Source organism: Babylonia areolata, chromosome 10 (assembly GCF_041734735.1).
Source record: "Babylonia areolata isolate BAREFJ2019XMU chromosome 10, ASM4173473v1, whole genome shotgun sequence".
Classification (NCBI taxonomy): domain Eukaryota; kingdom Metazoa; phylum Mollusca; class Gastropoda; order Neogastropoda; family Buccinidae; genus Babylonia; species Babylonia areolata.
In genome coordinates this window covers 42,660,545-42,685,221 of record NC_134885.1, presented here as the reverse complement: position 1 = coordinate 42,685,221, position 24,677 = coordinate 42,660,545, and the positions used below count along the sequence as shown (strand labels likewise).

General features: G+C 42.3%; 1 protein-coding gene across 3 annotated transcripts in view; it reads right to left on the bottom strand.

The window, feature by feature from the left end:
• Positions 1 to 13,468: 13,468 nt before the first annotated feature.
• The window catches only part of LOC143287015 (uncharacterized), a 66,071-nt gene continuing 54,862 nt past the window's right edge, over positions 13,469 to 24,677 (bottom strand). For all 3 annotated transcript variants that reach the window (XM_076595022.1, XM_076595023.1, XM_076595024.1), the window contains 8 exons: positions 22,849 to 23,010; positions 21,761 to 21,889; positions 20,970 to 21,100; positions 19,843 to 19,974; positions 17,236 to 17,359; positions 16,480 to 16,576; positions 15,511 to 15,618; positions 13,469 to 14,405 (listed from right to left, as the gene is read on the bottom strand). In XM_076595022.1, coding sequence (XP_076451137.1) covers positions 14,332 to 14,405; positions 15,511 to 15,618; positions 16,480 to 16,576; positions 17,236 to 17,359; positions 19,843 to 19,974; positions 20,970 to 21,100; positions 21,761 to 21,889; positions 22,849 to 23,010 — 957 coding nt within the window. In that variant the 3' untranslated portion in view covers positions 13,469 to 14,331. The remainder of the gene's footprint in view (positions 14,406 to 15,510; positions 15,619 to 16,479; positions 16,577 to 17,235; positions 17,360 to 19,842; positions 19,975 to 20,969; positions 21,101 to 21,760; positions 21,890 to 22,848; positions 23,011 to 24,677) is intronic.

The window sequence follows — 24,677 nt, the reverse complement described above, 5'->3', positions numbered from 1 at the left end:
GAAAGATATTGCTTAATTCATTTAAAAGATGATCGATACCTGTGCATTTATAAAAGAATGTGAGGGGTCAACTGAAGTGTGTCTTGTGTGCAAGTGCATGTTTGCACACTGTGTGTTTGGGAAAGCAGAATGTGTCTACAGGGTTTCCTCCCTTCTGTATGTTTTTTTCTCTCTTTCTTTTTTTTTTTTTTTTTTGCTTGGTTGCTATCATTTATTTATTTGTTTATTTGATAATGGTTAGGTCAAATGTTCGACTTGGTAAGGAATTCGATTTGAAGTGTATGTATGCTAGAATTGATACTAGGCATCACATGCTTCATCTAAAAAAAAAAAAGAAAAAAGAAAAAAAAAAGTCCATGAATTCATATGGATTCAATTTGATTGCAATATATGATTTAGCTTTCAATGAATTTCATGAAGAGATTCTTCTGTTTTTAATTAAATTATGTTGGACTTACATACATACAGTATCTAAAGTGCTGTAGAGAGGAGTTGACAAGATTATGCAGCATACATATGTACAGTATGGGCAGAAACCTGGTACAGAATGTAAAGCCCAGCAGTAGTGTGAAACTGTTTTTGCTTTTGGTTTTTAAGGTATAAGGTGGAAGTGCTTTGAGCATGGAAAATGTGTGTAAATGTTATTTTGAAGGCAGGAACAGCAGTTTGTGGAGAAGATGTGAGGTGTAGACGGAGGAGGGGGAGAGAGAGAGAGAGAGAGTTAGAAAACAGAAACAAATTGCTATTGTTGACAGCTTTGAAGCTGTGTTTAAAATTCATTTTCATGAAATGAAGTTTTTTCATTTGCTCATACTGAGACGAAATCTTGCCTTGCCTGAGATCACCCTGTCAGCCCCAACTGGCAGACTGGTGTCTCAGGACACCAGCATATAAGTATCCGTATCAATCAATCAGTCAACCCCAAACCCAGGACCCCACGTTTTTATATGACAAACTGCCCAGTGTCCCCGAAACTTTGACACATGATGTGGGCCGGGGCCCTGAGGGTGTGGATAAGTTGTGCCAGGGCCCTGAGGGTGTGGATAAGTTGTGCCAGGGCCCTGAGGGTGTGGATAAGTTGTGCCGGGGCCCTGAGGGTTTGGATAAGTTGTGCCGGGGCCCTGAGGGTGTGGATAAGTTGTGCCAGGGCCCTGAGGGTTTGGGTAAGTTGTGCGGTCCACTCTCCGGTTAACAGGTTGTGATCTCTGTCCTGCGGTTCACACCCCACTGGCTGCTTTCATTTGTTGATGGTGCAGGACTTTGCTCACTGTTGTTCTGCACCTCGCCTTCACATTGATGTTGATAACTGAAAAGACGTGGCCATCACTACTTAATCAATTCATTCCTAACTGATTAGACACCAGATTTTGTGCAGTAAAAGTTTGTCTTTTTACCCGTTAGAGACAGTCGTTGAGGGTGATGACATTACAGCTGTGTCAGTCCTGTTGAAGGAAGAAAGGACATGGAAGAGAATATGCTAAGTACAGGGAAGTGTGTGTGTGTGTGTGTGTGTGTGTGTGTGTGTGTGCATGTATGATGTATTCTTTCATCATGATGATGGTAATGTTTGTCACGTAACAGGGGGCAATAGTGGGTTGTTTTTTTTTGTTTTGCTTATTGCCTTTGTTTTTTTCAAACGGAATTTTAAACAGTGAAATATACTTTGAGGAATTAAGGAATTAATTAAATGAAATGGAAACATTTTATGTGATTGTGACTTGATACATTTTTGTTCAAAGGGGAAAAGAAAAGTATTAAAAAAAAAATTTTAAATAAAAAAAAGGAAAGAAAATAGGGGAGTGTGGGATGGGGAGTTTCAGATTGACTGGATGTTGGACTGTGCACATCTAAATGTATTGGGCAGAAAACTCACTGTTCATGAATGGAGACAGATCTGGTACCTAACCACAATCAGAGAAAAAGTTATCTGAAGTCATTATTAGCAATATGTGGAATCCAGTATCATTTTTGTGGTATTGACCTGTTCATTTCTTATCATTATAGAAGACTTAACAATAATGAGTGTTGTATTGTTATCTTGTATTTACCTTCTCTTGCCATATCTTGCGTGCGAGCAGCGTATCCCTTATGGAAAACTTGCGTATCGCTTTGCGTACTGTGTTGTGAGTACAGTTACTTCACTCCTTTCAGAAGTGCAGCATGTTGGCTTCATGCTTGATTTTTGAATATGTATACTGTCCTAGTTCATTTTTTTTTTCTTTTTTTTTTCAAATATATTTTCCCCTTATGTTCTACATTCATTGCAAGCCAAAGTTCCCTAGTGTTTGAGGTGGTGTGTTCTTGGGTAGGGTGTTAAATCTCATACTCTTATTTCCAGTTGAGTGTTTGTGTTTTGTAACAAAGCCTATTTGGCTTTGACATCAAATTGATTCTTTATCTTTTCCCTCCTCCATTTGTATTCTTTGTGAATTGTCTGCCAATTGACATTTCCTTTCAGAAATCCTAAACGGCTGATTATGTTCTTCAGTCGTTTCACTTGTTAACATTTCATTCTTGCTTCATTGCAGATGCATGATAGATACACAAGCATGTGGGGGGATGTGGAACCTAAATTCAAAGTGCCAGTAATTCAGTGTAACACTAATTTGTATTTAGTTGCTCACCGCTCTAAACCATACCAGAGGAGTGTGCTACAGAAATGTTTCATCATCATTCATAACAAATTCTTTTCATAAAGTCATCATATCACAGTCAGAATGTTCCATAGACGCAGTTCTGACAACTTGAAGTTGGAGTGGTTTCCACCCCTGAAAACGGAGTATGGCTGCCTACATGGCGGGGTAAAAATGGTCATACACGTAAAAGCCCACTCATGTGCATATGAGTGAACGCAGAAGAAGAAGAAGAAGGAGTGGTTTCCTTCAGCTGTGTGGGTGAAACAGCTCATGTGCCATTGCTCTGGGAATGGGGCATTGCTCTTCAAACCAAAGAACTGTTCCAAGCACCCTGGCATTGTGCTCCATACCAAAGAAATGTTCAGAGTGGACAGACATGTCAGCATCATCCTCCACCAAACAGAAAATTCCTAATTATTTCCTTTTTTATGCGTGACCAAGAAAAGAAAAAGGTACTATTTTTGTGACCCAAACAGAACAGTACTTTCCCCTTCCCCTCCTTGTGTATGGCTGTGGGATGTAAGTGAATTTGATTATTATTCAGATTGATAGTGATATTAAAAACATGTTTTGAGATGGTTACCAGGGGTGTAGCAAAATTAGGTTCAAGTGTTTTGAAATTTAGAAGGAAAAAAAAAAGAGAAAAAAGATGTTGCCCTAGAAGAATGGGCACAATAGCTGAGCAGGTACAACAGCCGAGTGGTTAAAGCGTTGGACTTCCAATCTGAGGGTCCCGGGTTTGAATCTCGGTAACTGTTCCTGGTGGGTAATGGGTGGAGAGGTTTCTGATCTCCCATGTTGGTGGGTAAAGGGTGATGATTTTTCCAATCTCTCAAGTCAAGATGTACATGTGCAGACCTGTTAGTGCCTGAACACCCTTTATGTGTATATGCAGGCAGAAGATCAAATACACATGTTAAAGATCCTGTAATCCATGTCTGTGTTCAGTGGGTGATGGAGACTGAAGTCTTGCATAGTGTGTATGTTCTGTGTTGTTTTTTTTCCGGGTAGCTCTTACCCGTGTTTAGGCCAGTGAGTTGATGTGGGATTTACATGATTTCCCCAGAGTGTATCAACCATGACAGAGTCATCGGCAGGTGGATGTTGGTCGTGTAACGGAAAGAAACAGGAGAGTGTGATGCGTGTTTCTTTCTGTTTCACTGACTGCTGTTAGCGTGCTCCAGCTTAGGGCTGGTGCTTTCCTTCTGTGTGGAGTGGTGGCCAAGTGGTAACACACCCGCCTTGGAAGAGTGAGAATCTGAGGGTATGGGATCTAATCCCACAGTCATCAGAACTGTCTCCCCCTCCACCACACCTTGAGCAGTGGCCAGGATGCTAGTCATTTAGATGATATGGTAAACTGTGCTCCTGTGTGCGCATGTGAAAGAACTTATGGCAACAAAAGGGTTGTCCATGGCAATATTCTATAGCAAATTCCGCTCTTGATAGTGAAGCTAATACATGTACAAGCACAAAAAGAAAAAGAAAAGAAAAGGTGGTGCTTCACTGTGGTGGTGCTCTGTCCTCCAGGTGAGCAGCCTGGATTTCACAGAGAAATCTGTTGTGACAGAAAGTGATGCACTTCACTACACTACACTATACCACACTACACTATACCACACAACACTACGCGACAAAGCCACCTCCCTTCACTGTGTAGGACAGTTGAAACTCTTTCAGTTATAAATTGTATTGTATCACCCCCTTTCCCACTTACTAGAATTTCCCTCTTTCCTGTGGCTTTCTTTGCTTCTCGTCTTCTTTTTATTTCTTTTATAATGTTGTATCTATTTATTCTGTATGAAATACTTTACATGTTATTCGCTCCTTTCTCATTTTCTGCCATGGCAGCTCTGTCATCAGTATTTTGATTTTAGTTAGAATATTTAGGACATTTGCTGTTTGATCTTGATAATTGGGCACTTATTCTTTATTTCTTTTTCTTATTTTTTAAATAGCAATCAGGACTTGCTGGATCATAGGTTGCCCATCGGCAGTTATTGGTTGTGTGCGTCTGTTCGTATATGTATTTGATGTGGATCATCTACTGGTTGTTGTTGGTTAAGTTTGTCTACCATACACGTTTATATTTGTGTATCATGCTTTAAGGTAACGCTAGGCGTAGATTTGGGGGTATTTTTGTTTCTCAACTTCTAAGTAATGTATCACTCTGAAATTTGGCACAAAGAGAGAAGACATCAAAGGTATGCCACACACCAATTTTTAAGTAAACAGCTTGACTAGAATTAAAGTTATGAATATTTTTAATGTTCTGAAGGGTAGCTCCATTTCGCAGACTAGATCTCATAGAAGCTGCCTCTCTGAGAAGTGTCTGATATAACAGAGTTTCACTTCAGTGACCAGAGAGTGCAATTAACACATGAAAGCTTTGGTAAAAAATTTATAATGTTCACTCACCACTCAATCAAAAAGGGTGTTTTTTCAGTCGCAATGACAGTTCACATCTCACACATGTAGCAAGTAAAGTAATTGAGATAGAATGTCCCTGATAGTCTTATTGCACTCAGCAGCCATTTTTACATTAGTACACAAAATTTGGTGTCATTATGCTGATGGGAAGTGTGTGTGTTTCGTTGCACAAATATGCAAGTCCATGAAAAATGAACGTTTTGAGAAAATTGCATTTAAAGTTTGGTCTTGTCTCTCCTAGTAGACCAAGGCACAAAACAGGTAAATTTATACACAAATTTTTTTTTTCAGGTGTCTGTTCATAACATAAAAAGAAAACAAAAACAAAAAACAAAAAAGAAAGCTGTTTTGGTGTTCAGAACAGTCCTGCCCCATACAACTCTCCTCCTCGTTCACACCGCTCTTGACGTTCTCGATGCTGGATTGTCTCAATTTTTTGCCTCCTTCCTTTCTCTTTTCCTGATGTTTTTCTTGCTGCTGACTGCACTCTGGAAAAAAAAAATTGGTATGTGTTTGTGTATACATGTATGGGAGAAGAAGAGAAAGGTGTGTGAGAGAGAGAGAATGGGTGTGAGAGTGACTTTTTTTGGGGGGGTGGGGGGGGTGCATGTATACACACACACACACACACTATAAACATCCACACACTCCATCACACATGTAAATCACAGGAGAGGGAGAGAGAGAGAATGAATGTGCATGTGTGAGAAACTGACTTCACACACACACACACACACAACTTCAACATCCAAACACTCCATCACACATGTAAACCAAGAGAGGGAAGGTGAGAGAGAGAGAGGCAGAGAAAGAGACAGAGGGTGGGGGAGGATGTCAGATAAACAAACTTACCGATTCATTGCATGACGGGCAGTGGAGTTTAGATGTCTTGTTTCGGTTTCCAAGGGGGGTGTGGGGGGGGGGGGGTTAGTGCTTGCCTTTGTCTGCAAAGTGCTGACTTGCTGAGCACTTTTCCCACCTCTCCGCCGCTTCCTAAACTTGTGGAGGGCCCTAACTTTAACTTTTCTTTCCTTTGTCATTCTTATCTTTTCAAAGATTGCTAAAATAATCCAAAATTTATAGTTGTTGATCGATCTGAATAGACACAGATAGCAGACGCTTTGCAAACAGGAAGTCGTTTGAGAGCCAATGATAAAGCTCAGATCGGCCACGTGACCGAACCGGCCAATCACTTCACCAACAAGAAGCAAGCCAGTGACCCACTTTTAGGCCCTGGCAGGCTGGCTGTGTAGGAATTTTCCTATGCTAATTAGGCTCATGGTGAAGGCCGTTTCTTCCTCTCTAGTTCAGTAGGTCACAAGCCTTGCTTCATGGCGTCGTAGCAACGGTAGGCGCGATTGAAAATGGGCAATTTTTGGATGCATTCGATCTTTTTTTCACAACTTTCTCTCACACCCACTCACAAAAACAGCTAAAAACACACACTTTGAGTAATAATTCAAACAAAACACACACATGTAAGGCTTTATGAAACATTATTCTTGCAAAATTCACAACAAACACAAAACACATTTTTTAATGATTTTTGGTCAAAATTCTACCCCTAGTGCTACCTTAATTAATGTTGTGTTCAGGTTCCTTTTTTGTTTGTTTTTGTTTTGGTAATCTTGTGATGAGGAACTTGTCAGACTGCCAGAGGGAGGCATGTGGTGGGGAGGGAGGCATGTGGTGGGGAGGCAGGCATGTGGTGGGGAGGCAGGCATGTGGTGGGGAGGCAGGCATGTGGTGGGGAGGGAGGCATGTGGTGGGGAGGGAGGCATGTGGTGGGGAGGGAGGCATGTGGTGGGGAGGCAGGCATGTGGTGGGGAGGCAGCCATGTGGTGGGGAGGGAGGCATGTGGTGGGGAGGGAGGCATGTGGTGGGGAGGCAGGCATGTGGTGGGGAGGCAGGCATGTGGTGGGGAGGGAGGCATGTGGTGGGGAGGCAGGCATGTGGTGGGGAGGCAGGCATGTGGTGGGGAGGCAGGCATGTGGTGGGGAGGGAGGCATGTGGTGGGGAGGCAGGCATGTGGTGGGGAGGGAGGCATGTGGTGGGGAGGGAGGCATGTGGTGGGGAGGCAGGCATGTGGTGGGGAGGGAGGCATGTGGTGGGGAGGCAGGCATGTGGTGGGGAGGGAGGCATGTGGTGGGGAGGCAGGCATGTGGTGGGGAGGGAGGCATGTGGTGGGGAGGGAGGCATGTGGTGGGGAGGGAGGCATGTGGTGGGTTTCAGTGCATGAATATGACTGCTTGATTCTCTCCTCCAGGTTGATGTGTTTTTGTTTTTTAGTTGTAGGTCTTCAATATTTCGTGGGGTTTTTTTTGTTGTTGTTGTTGTCTCTTCCATTCTTGTGTTTTGCATTGTTGATCCATTCTCCTGTATTTTTTATTATTATCATTATTTCCAGAAAGTCTTGGTTGTTGTCTTTTTTTCTGGACTTTATAATTGGCCACTCATTTTATGTTGTATTCTTCTTTGCACCAAAGATGTGTTAGTTGCTAGCAAGCATTTTGGGGTGTGTTTTTTGTGTGCCCATATTTTATGATTATATTATGATTTTGCATTACATGTATGGTTATGTTAACAGATTTGTTGCTGTTGTTGTTATAATCCTGTGGTGAAATATTGAGGGAATGGTGAGTGTGAGAGGCGTGTTAAGGATTGTGTGCATGTACTTCAGTTTTCTTTTCTGGCTTTCTTTCTCTTCAACTTCTTATGGGGTCAGTATGGGTCTATGATGGGCTGTAAGCAGCAACAATAATGCAGTCAGTATTGAGCAGCTCTATTCGTTTCATTCTGTTCTATTAATCATTTCATTTCATTATTTTTTGTTTTTTTTATTTATTTCTATTTCTATTTTAATTCTAAACATGTTCTGCCGTATGAGGTTGGCTGGGCTACAGTGAGAAAATAAGAACTTGGAACCCCCACGTCCTCTTCATTCCAGGATTAATCAGTATTCTAAGCATGGCCTGTTGTTCCAAGTTATCCTTGAAGGGGAGGAGAGGCAGGGACACAGGTTGACAAGAACCTGGTGAGAACGTCAGAACTGATGGAGAAATGCAGGACGTGGTCAGCTGGTGCCTCTCTGAACAAAAACCATTTTTACTTTGCCTTCCAAAGTGTTTGACACAGATTTTTTTCCCTGCTTTCTTCCCCTCTCGTAGTTTTTTCTTTTTTTTTCTGATTGTTTTCTTTTTTGCCATGAGACACCACCACCACCAGATTCGGAAAGGCATGATATTCTCTTGGAAAGAATATCAATTTTCTTGTTGCTTTTTATGTAATCCTAGTTGCTTACTTTACTTAGACATAGATGCTCCTGCATTGTTGGACGGATGAGGCAAAGTGCTCCGTTTTTAGTCAGTTTTCTTTCTTTCTTTTAAGTGACTGTTCTGTCCTGTATGCTGTGCAGTTGAGTACTGTACTGAAGTCTTGTGTGTGGGTTCTGTGTTATTCTTCCGGGTAGCTCTTACCCGTGTTTAGGCCAGTGAGTTGATGTGGGATTTACATGAGCTTTGGTGGGACGAGGGATGAGGATGTGGAGACTGAGACTGGGACCAGTGGGTGTCTGTGGCAGAGTTCTTGCTTGGTAATCACCCTTGTTTGTTTTTGTTTTTTTCAATCATGTGAAGCGTTCGTTGAAAATTTTTTGTGAATGGTACACAAAAAAGATTTGAGAGCATGTTAGTATGGAAGCGGTGGTGGAGCGAATGCATGTGCAGATTTTTAACAATGTGCTTTTTAGGACATCAGCTTGTTGGGGGTTGGGAGGGTGAAATTTGAAAATGACATATTGTGTTGTTTTGAAAGACTTTTAAGTTCGGTTGTACTTTTGGCTCATCAGATATGTATATGACCATGTTAGGTTACGCTGCTGGTCAGGCATCTGCTTGGCAGATGTGGTGTAGCGTAGATGGATTTGACCGAACGCAGTGACGCCTCCTTGAGCTACTGATACTGTTAAAAACTGAAGAATGGTCATGGGTAGTTTACTGTCTTGTGAACATAGGGAGTGCAGACAGTGTGTTCGTTGGATGGTGAAGATTGTTGGTTGGGACTTGAGGCGAACCGTCTGGAAAAGATGAGTAAGGGTGGTGAGCAGCTGTGTACACATTAAACAAACATACACACACACACAGACACAAAAGCACACATACATATATTTGCACACATATATACACATATCCATATACACACATTTTGTACACACACACACACGTGCGCATTGGCACACACAACATACACACATTGCACACACATCAGCATAGACTCTCTAACTCTCTCTCTCTCTCACATACACACGCTCACACATGCTCAGAAATGTATACCTGCTCATTTGTCTGAATTCAAACATGGTCTTTGCTGTCTAATGGGTGCAATGTCCATCTGTACCCTCTGCTGTTGAAACAATCACATCTTGAATCATTGATAAAGAAAGCATAATAGCGCTTTCAATTTTAGCTAATATCGGCATAGATTCTACAACTTCTTTTTTGTTTTTGTTTTTAGCATTCTGACTTAAGTGAGCTTGTAGTGATGAAATCTTGTGCATTTACAATAATGGACAATAATGTCTTCATTTTGTGACATGGATCCTATGAAAAGTGCTTTGTTACGGTATGTGATATGTGTAGGGTTACTTCCATCTATTGCATATAATGATGACTTGTTGTTGTTGGTTTTATTTGTGTTGTATTATTTATCAATGACTGATGATATCAGTGGCTTGGAAGGAAGGAGGGGGGTGCAGTCAGGTGGAAGTGACTGACTGTTTTGGGGTGACCAAATCTGGCTGTGTTGGAGGGAGACTTTGATCTTTGTAGTTTAGATCACAAAGTTGTCTATTTTGTACATGCATGTTGTATGTATCCTATAATTAATAAAGACTTTCTGAATTTATGTCTGATTTGTAGTGTGATTTGTTTTGATCGGTGGGTGATTTTCTTTGTGTAGTACAAAGTTGATGATAGTAGGAAGGTGACAGAATGGTTGAGACACCCTTCTTCTTCTGCGTTCGTGGGCTGCAACTCCCACGTTCACTCGTATGCACACGAGTGGGCTTTTACATGTATGACCATTTTTACCCTGCCATGTAGGCAGCCATACTCCGTTTTCGGGGGTGTGCATGCTGGGTATGTTCTTGTTTTCATAACCCACCGAACGCTGACATGGATTACAGGATCTTTAACGTGCATATTTGATCTTCTGCTTGCATATACACACGAAGGGGGTTCAGGCACTAGCAGGTCTGCACATATGTTGACCTGGGAGATCATAAAAATCTCCACCCTTCACCCACCAGGCGCCGTCACCGTGATTCGAACCCGGGACCCTCAGATTGACAGTCCAACGCTTTAACCACTCAGCTATTGTGCCCGTCAGACACCCTTCCAATACAGGGAGTCCATGAGGGTCTGTGTGGGAATCCCGTTCTCGCCCTTTCTTCCATGTTTGACTTGAAAATGAAACAGCAGAAAGGTTAAGACACTCTTCCAATACAGGGAGTCCATGACGGTCTGGGTTGGAATCCCGTTCTCGCCCTTTCTTCCATGTTTGACTTGAAAATGAAACAGCATCTTGTCATTCAGCTGAGATGATAAATCGGGATATCATGTGCAGCATGTTCTTGATTCACTGAAAATGAACCTGTGGCAACAAGAGTGTTGTTCTCTGGCAAAATTACGTTTCAGAAATACACTGTGATAGGTAGACAAATATATATGCATGCACTCAAGGCCTGACTTAACCTGTTAGGTTATGCTGCTGGTCAGGCATGTGCTTACTTAAGATGTAGTGAAGCGTTAATGGATTTGTCCAAGACCAAGATCTTGAAAAATTGAAACTAAAACTGACAAGTAGGGCACATGAGTTTGCTCATGCATATGGCTGTCACATTCACACACAGATACACTCACTGTTCCACATGCAGGCACCACATACACACATATACATATGCACGCATATGTACACACGCATATACGTACACAGCTTAACATACACATACTCACACAGAAGGACACATGCATGTGTTTGTAGCTCCACACACACACACAAACACACATTTACACACATACATACACATGCAAGCTTAGACATACACAGACACACTCGTACACAAAGAAGAGCAAAACATGCTTTGAAACTGGTTATTGCCATGTGAATCAATCATAGAGTACATCATTGAGTATTATGAAGTGAACAAACATGCATGACAGTGAAACAGGGAAAACATTGGAAAAGGAAAGAAACTGATATTAATAAAATGATCTATGTAGATTTGTTGCTTTCTTGGACGATCTCAATTTTTCTTCTTTTTTTTTCTTTAACATACTTCTTTTTCATGATGAATATTCTACAGTACTCTATTTGTATTTTTCAGAAACGTTCTTTCAGACTAAATATCAAATCACTATTATATTATTATATATTTAAAAGCCATGAACATTGTGTATTCTCATGCTGAAACCACTGCTGCTGTGACTGTCTTTTGCTGTCAGACTTGATTACAAAAGAAAAAAAACAACAAACAAAGCCACAACAACAACAAAAAGTGCAAAAGATATTGTTCGCTACTGTTGAAGTTCTATAAATGCATCAAAACCCACACATACAATACCATGACCTACTGGCGCCGACTCCAACAAGGGATTCAATTCACTGATCTAAAAATAGTACCGTTCTGCGCAAGCGGTGAAATCGAAAGTAACCTCCCTTGGCCTATTACCCTCTTATGTTCTATAAATAACTGGCTGTTTTTGGATTTATAATTGTTCCGGTTTTTTTTGGTTTAAAAAAAAAAAAAATCATCTGGCTGTTTTTGGATTTATAATTGTTCCGGTTTTTTTTTGTTTAAATTTTTTTAATAATAATAATATTTTTTTTTTTTTAATGTACATACAATGCCATTTCTTCCTTATATTCTTAAGTAGTACTTCATATCGAACGATTTTTTGATTTTTTATTTTTTTTAATATTTTTTTTTACAAGTGTGCAACCATAAATATTTACAGGAAAGCAGCTTCATACATATACTTTATTTATGATTACATTTTGTGCAGTAACTTTGTCCACATTAATTTAAAACACACAGTAAGAGTATACCGTAAATATCAAAGTTATTCCAACCGTTTATTTTTCATTATTCGTTTTATCAATCTTACGGTTTTATGAATTACACAGTTACACAAATTTGGGTACTGCCAATAAATATATCAATGGAAAAACTCTTTTTGATTAGACAAGATTTTAAATCAATCAACCGATTTGGATTCATTGATTGGTTGATAAAATCATCTTTTATCATCTAAGAGCCTTTTTTTTCAAGTTTTTGCACATCTACGAAATAACGCACAGACAGGTGACTTACGATAAAGCTTTCTTTTAAAAAGGTCATCATTCAAAACATTCACGTCACTGTCAGTCACCATCATTGAAACACCAGAAACAAAACAAGCCTGAACGTTTATCAATAACAATACACACACACACACACACACACACACACACACACATATAAAGCCTGACTGACAGACAATGGAAACAAATGATGAGAGCAAGAAGGCAGCGTTCAATACGCTCAACTCAGGCAGACATCCTGTTGTGGAAATGATTCTGTGTCTGTAAAGCGCTTAGATATTTGTCTCTGACCGAGGATAGGCGCTATGTAAGTATTCACATCAGTCAATAATTCTGGGTCAGCAATGCAACCAAAAACCACATAGAAGTAGGCCCTACATTACATGACGTAAATCTCAAAAGAAAAATGTCATAGGCTTTCAACAATCGCATTGTAATCATAACTGTAATGGCTTTCTATAGTCACATTGCAATCATAACTGTAATGGCTTTCAATAGTCACATTGTAATCATAATTGTAATGGCTTTCAACAATCACAGTGTAATCATAACTGTAATGGCTTTCTATAATCGCATTGTAATCATAACTGTAATGGCTTTCTATAGTCACATTGCAATCATAACTGTAATGGCTTTCAATAGTCACATTGTAATCATAATTGTAATGGCTTTCAACAATCACAGTGTAATCATAACTGTAATGGCTTTCAACAGTCACAGTGTAATCATAACTGTAATGGCTTTCTATAGACACTTTGTAATCATAACTGTAATGGCTTTCAACAATCACAGTGTAATCATGACTGTGTCAATAAGCACACACAACAGGAAAACGCATGCAGATTAATTGTGTCAATTCCACTGTGCCAGATTCTATCAGATGTTCCCTTGCGTGCTGTTTAAAGTTTATCACAGTAGTTTTCATGCAGGAGCCTTGAACTACACACAGTTATGAAGGTGCTGGTGGTTACACAGGTGTAACCCTTTAAAAAAAATCTTTCTTTCGTTTTTTTAAATTTTTTTTTAATATTTAAAAAAAAAAATTTTAAATCACGAGTAAAATAAAAGTTCAGTCTTAGATATTAGGTATACATATCATCTGCAATACAAAACGGATCATATATAAATTCAAAAATATAAACTAGAAGTCTTTCATGTTTATTCTGTCCTCTTGTTTATGTGGTTGTAATCCCTGGTGAAAGGAAAGTGCATGTGGAATGTGGTTGTAATCCCTGGTGAAAGGAAAGTACATGTGGAATGTGGTTGTAATCCCTGGTGAAAGGAAAGTACATGTGGAATGTGGTTGTAATCCCTGGTGAAAGAAAAGTGCATGTGGATTGTGGATGAAATCCCTGGTGAAAGGAAAGTGCATGTGGAATGTGGCTGTAATCCCTGGTGAAAGGAAAGTGCATGTGGAATGTGGCTGTAATCCCTGGTGGAAGGAAAGTGCATGTGGAATGTGGCTGTAATCCCTGGTGAAAGGAAAGTGCATGTGGAATGTGGCTGTAATCCCTGGTGAAAGGCAAGTGCATGTGGAATGTGGCTGTAATCCCTGGTGAAAGGAAAGTACATGTGGAATGTGGTTGTAATCCCTGGTGAAAGGAAAGTGCACGTGGAATATGGTTGTAATCCCTGGTGAAAGGAAAGTACATGTGGAATGTGGTTGTAATCCCTGGTGAAAGGAAAGTGCATGTGGAATGTGGTTGTAATCCCTGGTGAAAGGAAAGTACATGTGGAATGTGGTTGTAATCCCTGGTGAAAGGAAAGTACATGTGGAATGTGGTTGTAATCCCTGGTGAAAGGAAAGTACATGTGGAATCTTGAATTGTGGCACAGAGCCAGGGCTGCTGTCCACCTCACTGGCCATAGGTGAACTGGGGAAGGTTGAGCATGCAGGCTGTCCACCTCACTGGCCATAGGTGAACTGGGAAAGGTTGAGCATGCAGGCTGTCTGCACATCCTCCACGAGAGCCGGGGAGTCTGCAACAACCACCACCCCCAGACCATCAGTCACACGGAGCAAGTACAGTCCCGTTTCGCCCATCCTCTGACCGTGCCACCACCCCTCAATGGTCTCTTGAGGGTTTGGACACTTTGACCTCTCGCCAACCTGCCTGCCTGTCGCGGTTGTTGCCGTTTTGCCTGGTCAGCCTCTCTCTCTCTCTCTCCAACACACACACACACACACGTACACACACACAAGCGCGCGCGCGCTGCTATTTACGTCCATTACACGCAATGATGTTCGTCATTCGGATTCGACGATGACTATGGCTTCAAGAGTCAGATGGAAGATCGGTGGCCGTGGGTCCGGAGGTGACTGATGAGGACAATGCTGCCCTGAAGGCAAGCCCACATATGGGACACAAGTGAGTGGGTGCTGTTGTGGCAGTGAATGCTGCTCGGGCCTTGCCCACAGTAAGCTTTCGTTTCGCCTCGGTGATGCACCTGGCTTCATCTGCACGGACTTCTGTGTTGGGGACTTTGTCCTGCCATTTGATGTGGAGGAGTCTGCAGAGACAGCTCAGGTGGAAGCGATTGAGCTGTTTGGCGTGTCTGCTGTAGACAGTCCTGGTCTCCAAAGGAGGGTGGTAAGAACCACTGCACCGCAGACCTTCAGCTTGGTGGTAGAACTGAGTCCTCTCCGCTCCCAGGCGTTCTCACAGCTAGAGTCTCCCCAAAGGCGGCGATACAACATTGCAGAATGTACAGAAGACACACAACCCACAGACCTGGAGGAACCTGGTGAACAGCTCTTCTGTGTGGCTCCCCAACTATTCTCCACACAGTTGAGGGAGAAGGAGGAAGAAGGAGGGTGAGAAGGAGGAGGGAGAGGAGGAGAAGAAGAAGGACAACAGCAACAACAACAACAAAAGTGACAACCAGGAGGAGACAAAGAAGAACAAGAAAAAGAAAAGAGCAGAAATAACAAGAATTAGAAGAACAACAACAAGAAAACAAAACAGGAAAAAAAACCCCCACCACAAAACAAGAAGACGAAAAACAAACAGAAGCAGCAGCAGCAGAACAAGAAGAAGAAGAAAACATGAAGCAGAAGCAGACAGACAATGCACTGCACACTGACTGAGGGGGAAGAAGTCTGTGTGACCGCTCTCGGCACGTGCAGCCTCCACGGCATGTTTGATGGCGAACAGTGCGGAGGCCGACATCATCAGGGGGGGCTCACCCGCCGCTGCACACACACACACACACACACACCGGACACACAATACACACTTTTGATAACTCTGCTATCATACTGTCACTCTTCATGTTTTCACATACCAGCAGCAAGCCCTCCCCCCCCCCCCCCCGACCCCCACCCCCACCCCCCGCCCACTCACACACACACACATGAGGCATTAAAGCCTTACTTACCTGGCTATGCTGAAAGATCTTTTGAAGATGTTGACGATTTCCCGTTATAGTTATTAAAAAAAAAATCGGCAAATTTGCTTCACAGTACTGTTGATCATTTGCTTAAAATCAGCTTTGCAACTTATATAATATCAAGTTCTCGCTCCTTCCTATTATGGATATTTTCCGTCTGCAATCATACTACGAGAATAGATGTTATCCTCAAGAAGTAACACACACACACACACACACACACACACACACACACACACACACACACACTCCTTCCTATTAGGGATATTTTCCGTCTGCAAGAATACAAGAATAGATGTTATCCTCGAGAAGTAACACACACACACACACACACACACACACACACACACTCACACACACACACACACACACACACTCCTTCCTATTATGGATATTTTCCGTCTGCAATCATACTACAAGAATATATGTTATCCTCAAGAAGTAACACACACACACACACACACACACACACACACACACACACACACATCCACACACACTCCTTCCTATTATGGATATTTTCCGTCTGCATTCATACTACGAGAATAGATGTTATCCTCAAGAAGTAACACACACACACACACACACACACACACACACACACACACACACACACTAATTGCTACATACAGACAGAGTGACAAACAGAGGGACGGAGGAATACTTTTAGATCTCAGCACGCCCAAAGGATTGGGGGCGTTGTTCAGAAGGCTGATGCGGAAATCAATCGGTAGATCTTTCGGCATCGGGGGCTTGTATTCCTGAACACATCAATACATACATCAAGAAATAAATACAATAACAAATATAGTATTGAATTGTCACATGAATAAACACAAGAATACATTACACAAATAGGTAAGTGCGTCTGGACTGTGAATAAATAAATACATCGATGAATATCATATGATCACATAGGTATGAAAAACAAATAAAACTACACGCAGGAAAAAATACAAAAAAATGGGTGGCGCTGTAATGTAGCGACGCGCTCTCCCTGGGGAGAGCAGCCCGAATTTCACACAGAGAAATCTGTTGTGATAAAAAGAAATACAAATACAAATACAAACAAATACGTACGACCAGGCTGTAAATAAATACATTGATAAATATATGAATGAATATTCACATAGAAAAGAAAGTTCGATTGGACTGTACAGAAAAAAATACATTGGTAAATATATTGTTAAATATTCACATGATTATGTAAATACGACTGGACTGTAAATAAACACATTTGTGATAAATGTATGTATATACATATGGGTAATGAATATATTTATGAATAATCATATGAATGAGTAAGTCTACTACTGCTACTCTCTCTCTCTCTCTCCCTGATTATCTCAGCAGTATTCTCTACCTATTTTTGTCCTCCCCTCCTCTCTCTACCCCTCCCCCCCCCGCCCCCAACACTTACCCAGGTGCCGTCTGTGAGGAGTTGTCCTGAGGTGGGGTCGAACTTCTCCTTCTCCGTCAGGTGGTATCCCAGGCCCATGATGAACCCTCCCTCTATCTGACCCATGTCCAGCTCGGGGTTCAGGCTGCGTCACACCACCACCATCATCATCATAACCACCACCATCATCATCATAACCACCACCATCATCATCATAATCACCACCACCACCACCACATCATCATCATCATCATCATCATCATCATCATCATCATCATCATCATCGTCATAATCATCACCACTACCATTATCATCACCACCACTATTGTCATCACCACCACCACCATTATTATCATCATCATCACCACCACCACCACCACCACCACCACCACCACCATCATCATCATCATCACCACCATCGTCATCAACATCACTAACACCACCATCATCATCATTACCACCACCACCACCACCACCACCACCATCATCACCACCACCACCACCATCATCACCACCACCACCACCACCACCACCACCACCACCACCACCATCATCATCACCACCACCACTAACACCACCATTATCATCATTACCACCACCACCATCATCATCATCATCACCACCATCGTCATCAACATCACTAACACCACCACCACCATCATCACCACCACCACCACCACCATCATCATCACCACCACCATCATCATCCACCACCACCACCACCACCACCACCACCACCACCACCACCATCATCATCATCACCACCATCATCATCATCACTACCATCATCATCAACACCACCACTAACACCACCATTATCATCATTACCACCACCACCATCATCATCACCACCACAATCATCGTCGTCATCGCCACCCCCTTAATCATCATCATTATCACCACAACCACCATCATCACAAGACCACCACGCCGCCACCACAGCACCATCATCACCACCACGTATAAAATACAAGCAAACAAACAAATAAAACAAAAAAACAACAATCAAACAAAACAGACAGAGAAACAACAACAACAACAACAAAAACCCACCCAAATAAATCATCACACAGAAGGTGTATTCGGTGGTGTGTCTGCACATTCTAAAAAAGCGCACTGCAACCCAGAAGCTTTTTATTTATTTATTTATTTATTTTTCAGAAATGCAAGACAACTTCCGCGCCCCAATCGAGAGGCGGACAAGACAGTCTGGTGTTGTTGCTGCTTCTGTCACTACTTCTTTTAGTGCCAGCATCCTCACCTTTATTTTCGTCTCCTTGTCACATTGAACAATACATATCTTTACCCGTTGCTTCGCTCACAAAGCTGCCCTAAATTTAGAAAGGAAAAGTTCATTAACCATAACTATGATCACATTAATTCATTCACCTCTCTATTTGAAAATAACAAATATGCATATATTTCTTGCGTCAAGATAAAATAGTTCATTCCCTATAGTTTCCAACAAATCAGCAAGAAAAATATATAAATCTTCATCCTTTACCAAGGATTTTTATTATTGTTGTTAGTTTATCCAGATGTCCAACAGCTAAACACCTTTAAGTAATTCTCACATTTGACTGTTTATTTTGGTCAGTTAATTTGATGGTTAATCACTTCGATTCTTTTCTTTAGCTACCATTCCACAAATTTCCTTGTCCATTCTAAATGTCTCGTTCGCGTCACATGCCCATTGTTTACAGTTCAAGCACGTTGTTCTGTCTCCAGACGTTTTATAGATTTATCATTTTAGCTCCGGTTTGTCTTTTTAGACGGCGTGTGTAACTGCCATTCTAAAGATCGTGGTGGCTCTAGCAATTCAGCATTCCTTCTTCAGTTCCCCTCAGTTCACATAAAGTAAAAATCTTTTTCTCTTCGTTTGCATTATATTTGATATATTTTTGTTGTTGCATTGTTAAATGCAGATTAATGATATTTTTGACATAGTGAATTTCTATCGCATCCGGTCGATTATATTTTTGGATTTAAATCCCGACTGATACAAATTGATTAGACATGTACATTTGTAAATTTCTGGCGTTTTTGGTTTTTTCAAAAGCTTTACCTTTCTTTACTAACTTAATAGTTTTCTAAGACACAGTGTTTGAAGCCTTGTTCATTTTTATGTAGGCCTACTGTGGTGTCAAAAGTTACATCTTTCACGGGGAAATGGTCTTTTGGATGCTATAATTTTTGGTGTACGCCACCTTTGAAAACCACAGTGTGACGCGTTCTTTCAGTGTTCAGGTGCTCTGTGGTGCAACGGATCAGATTTTCATTATTTCCTGATGTTTGCATTTATGCTTTGTGAAGGAAACTAAGTAACCTTTTGTTTATTTTTCAGTTCTTCACCGCCGCCTCATCTTACCTGCCATATCATGGGGCTGCACGTTCATCATTAAAAGAAGCAGATCAGACCCAGATTTGTAGGGTGGTGTGCAGGACTGGTGGTTGCTGGTGACACTTTCCTCATGACCATCTGTCTATGGGGACTTTTGGGACTTGAGGCAGAAAACACGCTCTCTCTCTCTCTCTCTCTCTCTCTCTCTCTCTCACGCGCGCGCAACACACTGTTTTTCCTGTCTGAAATCACTATAGTGAATGATAGACGTTAAATGATTGACCAACCTCTCTCCGCAGTCAAACAGCATGTCAGTCCGGATGATCTGCGACTGCCCAGTCAGCACGTCTACTTCCGCTTCGGTCACGGCAGCAGCGTACACGTAATAGCGGAAGACAGACTGCTGATATGGTTCCACACTGTCAGCACGGTAACAAGAATTAATTTTCTTTCTCTGTGTTTAGCATTGCTCTGGTGTCACAGTTTGTTTCACTGAAACGGTTTTCACGTTACAACATGTGCACATACCAAAAGGGAAGGGAACTAACCTACTGTATTTCTGGATGTGTCTACACGTAATTTGAAGGAAAAATAGTTTATTATCTGCATATATTTTTCTGCATCAGTATGGCTTGGAAGCCTGCCCAGGCTGTAAACTCCCTAGGCATAAATCAGTCCATTAATACTGTGATTTACAGGGATTACAAAGAACTAAAGGGGTTGGGGTTGGGTGGGTAATAATGATATTTCGAAATAGAAATGAAAAACAACAACAAAACAACAACAATCCCCCCCCCCTCCCTGTCCCCCCGCCCCGGCCCCCCCCCCCCCCTCGCCCCCCCCCCCCACCTCCCCAACTATTCAAGATGATCGAACCATTATCTACAGATATTCCTCCTCAATGCCTCTCTCCCATCCCCATGTACACATGTATGAGCATGCACTCAGGCAGTGACAATTATTTTAATCAATATTAATGCAACGAAAAGTTGCCCAATAGGGCATTATTAAACAAATGTTTGGGCAATCTGTGGGTGTCCCCTGATACTACACACACACACACACACACACAGACGGACACACCCACTAGTGGTGAGCGGTCAGGTCAGCCCCTTGTTGTGGCACTCACACACACACTCACACACACACTCACACACACACACACACACACTCACACACACACACACTCACACACACACACACACACACTCACACACACACACACACACACACACACACACTCACACACACACACACACTCACACACACACACACACACACAAACACACACACACACACACTCGTGATGTGCAGTCAGGTCCAGCCTCCTGTTGTGCCACACACACACACACACACACACACACACACACACACACACACACACACACACACACACACACACACACACACTCACTAGTGATGTGCAGTCAGGTCCAGCCCCCTGTTGTGACACTCAGTCACCAGGTCCAGCCAGGAAGGGTTGTCCATCTGCTGTCTGACCGGGTCCATGCGTGACCTCAGCATCTTGCAGCACTCCACCACGCCCTGTGTGTGGGTAGGTCTCCATGGCAGTGATGGTTAGCACACACACACACACACACACACACACACACACACACACACACACAGATGGTCCATGCGTGACCTCAGCATCTTGCAGCACTCCACCACGCCCTGTGTGGCTATGTCTCCATGGCAGTGATAGTTATCAAACACACACACACACACACACACACGCACACACGCACACACACACACAGATGGTCCATGCGTGACCTCAGCATCTTGCAGCACTCCACCACGCCCTGTGTGTGGGTATGTCTCCATGGCAGTGATAGTTATCACACACACACACACACACACACACAGAGATGGTCCGTGCGTGACCTCAGCTTCTTGCAGCACTCCACCACGCCCTGTGTGGGTAGGTCTCCATGGCAGTGATGGTTAGCACACACACACACACACACACACACACACACACACACACACACACACACACACACACACACACACACACACACAGATTGTCCGTTCATGACTTCAGCATCTTGCAGCACTTCACAACGGCCTGTGTGGGTATGTCGCCATGGAAGTGATGGTTATCACACACACACACACACACACACACACACACACACACACACACACACACACACTACCCCTCTCTCTCATAAACACCCATACACACAAACACACACACACCTGGGCATTGAGTTCACTGGTGATGGACCCTCCAGTGGTCATGGAGTTGGCGTTGCACACGGAAGAGCCCTTCTTCACCCGGATCAGGCTGAGTGGCACCCCCAGTTCATAGGCACACACCTGGGCCGTCTGTTGGACCACACACACACACATACACACACACACACACACACACACACACACGAGCACCTGAATGGCCATTTAGTTTGTTGGTTGGTTGAAGGGGAATAAGAAAAGGAATGAGTTCAATGTGGTATTTCTGATCATGCATATTTATTTTTAGCGAACATTTCGTGCGCAGATTGGACTATTTACAGATAGATTCATGAGCATACCCCCCCCCCCACACACACACACACCACCCTCCCCCCATCCCCCAGCTGGATGTCAACGATGGTCATCATCGATCTCGATGGACACACACACACCATTTATTTTTAAATACGTGTAAATGTTTAATGTTCTACTTGCAGTTGAAAGACACTTTTTCCATGTTTTTTGGACAATCAAAGTTGTATCAAACATCTGTGTTTAGGGTTCAGCATTGGAAGGCGGGTCCAAATCCTATTCTTCCGCTGTTTTAACCTTTTCCATCCGAAGTCAGGTAGGATACCCATAAGAACACGGATGGAGTGAGGTAAAGCAGTGTAGAATGCCTTTCACAACACCACTGATGCCAAAACGGGGCCTCCAAACCTGATCACTGGTCAACACTGGATCACAAGTCCAAGGCCTAACCGACTCTGCCACGTTCCTTCCATTCAACTGTGAGAGAATCAGCTTCTTATTCAAAGGTATACGGTTTGACAAGAAGAAGAAGAAGAAACAGAAGAGGAAGAAAAAGGAGGAGGAGGAAGAGAAGAAGAAGAGGAATACGAAGTATTAATATAGCTCTGGATCTTGTGCAGACAAATCATTCACACGCATGCAGAACAAGTAACACAGGAGGCCTTAGAAAGCTGGGGAAACTGTAGACGCGCGCACACGCACACAAAAACACATCACACACGCGCACACGCGCGCGGGCACACACACACACACACACACACACACACACACACACACACACACACACACATCTGTCTAACCTTGGTGTTGATGCCCTGACCAACTTCAATTCCGCCGTGCTCTATGGCGATGGTTCCGTCGGCATGGTAGATGGCGACGAAGACGTTGTAGTTGGCGAAGTCCCAGCTGATGCCGAACATGGTCGGCACCATAGACAGGCCTCGTTTCTTCCACCGGTTGGCCTGCCGACCGCCAGGGTCACACACTTTCATTAGTTTCCAGAATCGGAATCAGAATTATACCTACTAGGGGCACAGAACTTCGGTTCCAGAATCAGAACTACCCAGGGGCACAGAACTTCGGTTCCAGAATCAGAACTACCAGGGGCACAGAGCTTCGGTTCCAGAATCAGAACTACCAGGGGCACGGAACTTCGGTTCCAGAATCAGAACTACCCAGGGGCACGGATCTTCGGTTCCAGAATCGGAATCAGAACCACAAGGGGAACGGAGCTTCGCTTCCAAATTCGAAATCAGAATTACCAGGGGCAGAGTGCTTCGATTCCGGAATCGGAATCAGTACTCCAGGATCACAGAGTTCCGGTTCCAGAATCCGCACTGGAATCAGAATAACCTTATCATCCTAGTAAATGTAATAAAGTGTTGTGAAGTCTGTGGCACGTGCAGATTACAAGCAGAATATTAAAATTTGGCATGCAACATATATTGTGACAACCCTCACTCCGCCCCCTCCACCCCCCTTCCCCACCGCCCACACACTTAAATACGATCATCATTGCTAGGCTTCAGAAAGTCCAGAACCATGAATAATTTTTTAAAATGTCTGGTATCCTGTGTTCAGTTTTGTTCTTTCTGGTATTTACGTGTGTGTTCTATTTGTAAATGCCTTGGGCTTATTTTCAAGATTAGGCGTAAATGCCCACAATAATAATAATAATAATAATAATAATAATAAAACATTTGCCACTGTTGATTCACGTTACGTGTCAGTGTAGCCTATGTAAGTACGTAAGGAAGGAAGTTTCAGTTTCCGATTCATGGAGGAGTGAAAGTGTGTAGTTTGATCCATACATGATTCACTGCATTTACTGTATCAAAACAGAAAGAAAGAATGAAAAAGACAAAACAAACAAACAAACAAAAAAAAAAAAAACAACCCCCAAAAAAAACAAACAAACAAACAAACCCACCAAACAAGAGAGGCAAGGCCTTCAAGACTCACTTGTGATACACACTTTAAAAAAGAAATTATACATTTAAAAAAAAATTCAGTTGTTACAATGTGCTCTGTATTTGTTATTATAAAGCTTCGAGTTAAAAAACAAAACAAAAACAGATGCATAAAAGCAGATTCGAACTAAGCACGTTCGGGTGGAAAGAAATAGTTTTAGCCATAGCCCCAATGCTCAACTACCAATGACGTTCAAATCGATTGTGGTGTTCGAAATCATAACGCTGTTTAAATCATGTTATTTGGTATATCTCGGGCATCTAAGAAATTATTTAAAAGCCTGTGGTAAAGGAGACGTTGCCATCGCCTCAAGTACATCGCAACATGTAGCCGTTTTCTGTAGATCTGCGGAGATCCGTGTTTGACAGGCTTAGTTACACTCAGAAACTATGACACGGTCCATTCAATTTCTCTTTTAATTCATATTCATTCTAGTTAATTTAGTATCCACTTTAAAATATGTTTTGCAGTAAACAAGTCGATGATGTAGTTAGTGCCCTTTTGTTTGCACAAGTCAGTAAAAAAAAAAAAAAAAGCGTCGTATGAGGTAAAAAGTGCTCATGTCAGAGGTTACAAAATTCATGGTGCCGCTTCACAAGGGAGTTAACTGGTTCGGTTTTCCTTTCCCTCAACTGACAAATGTGCGATTAAGATATTT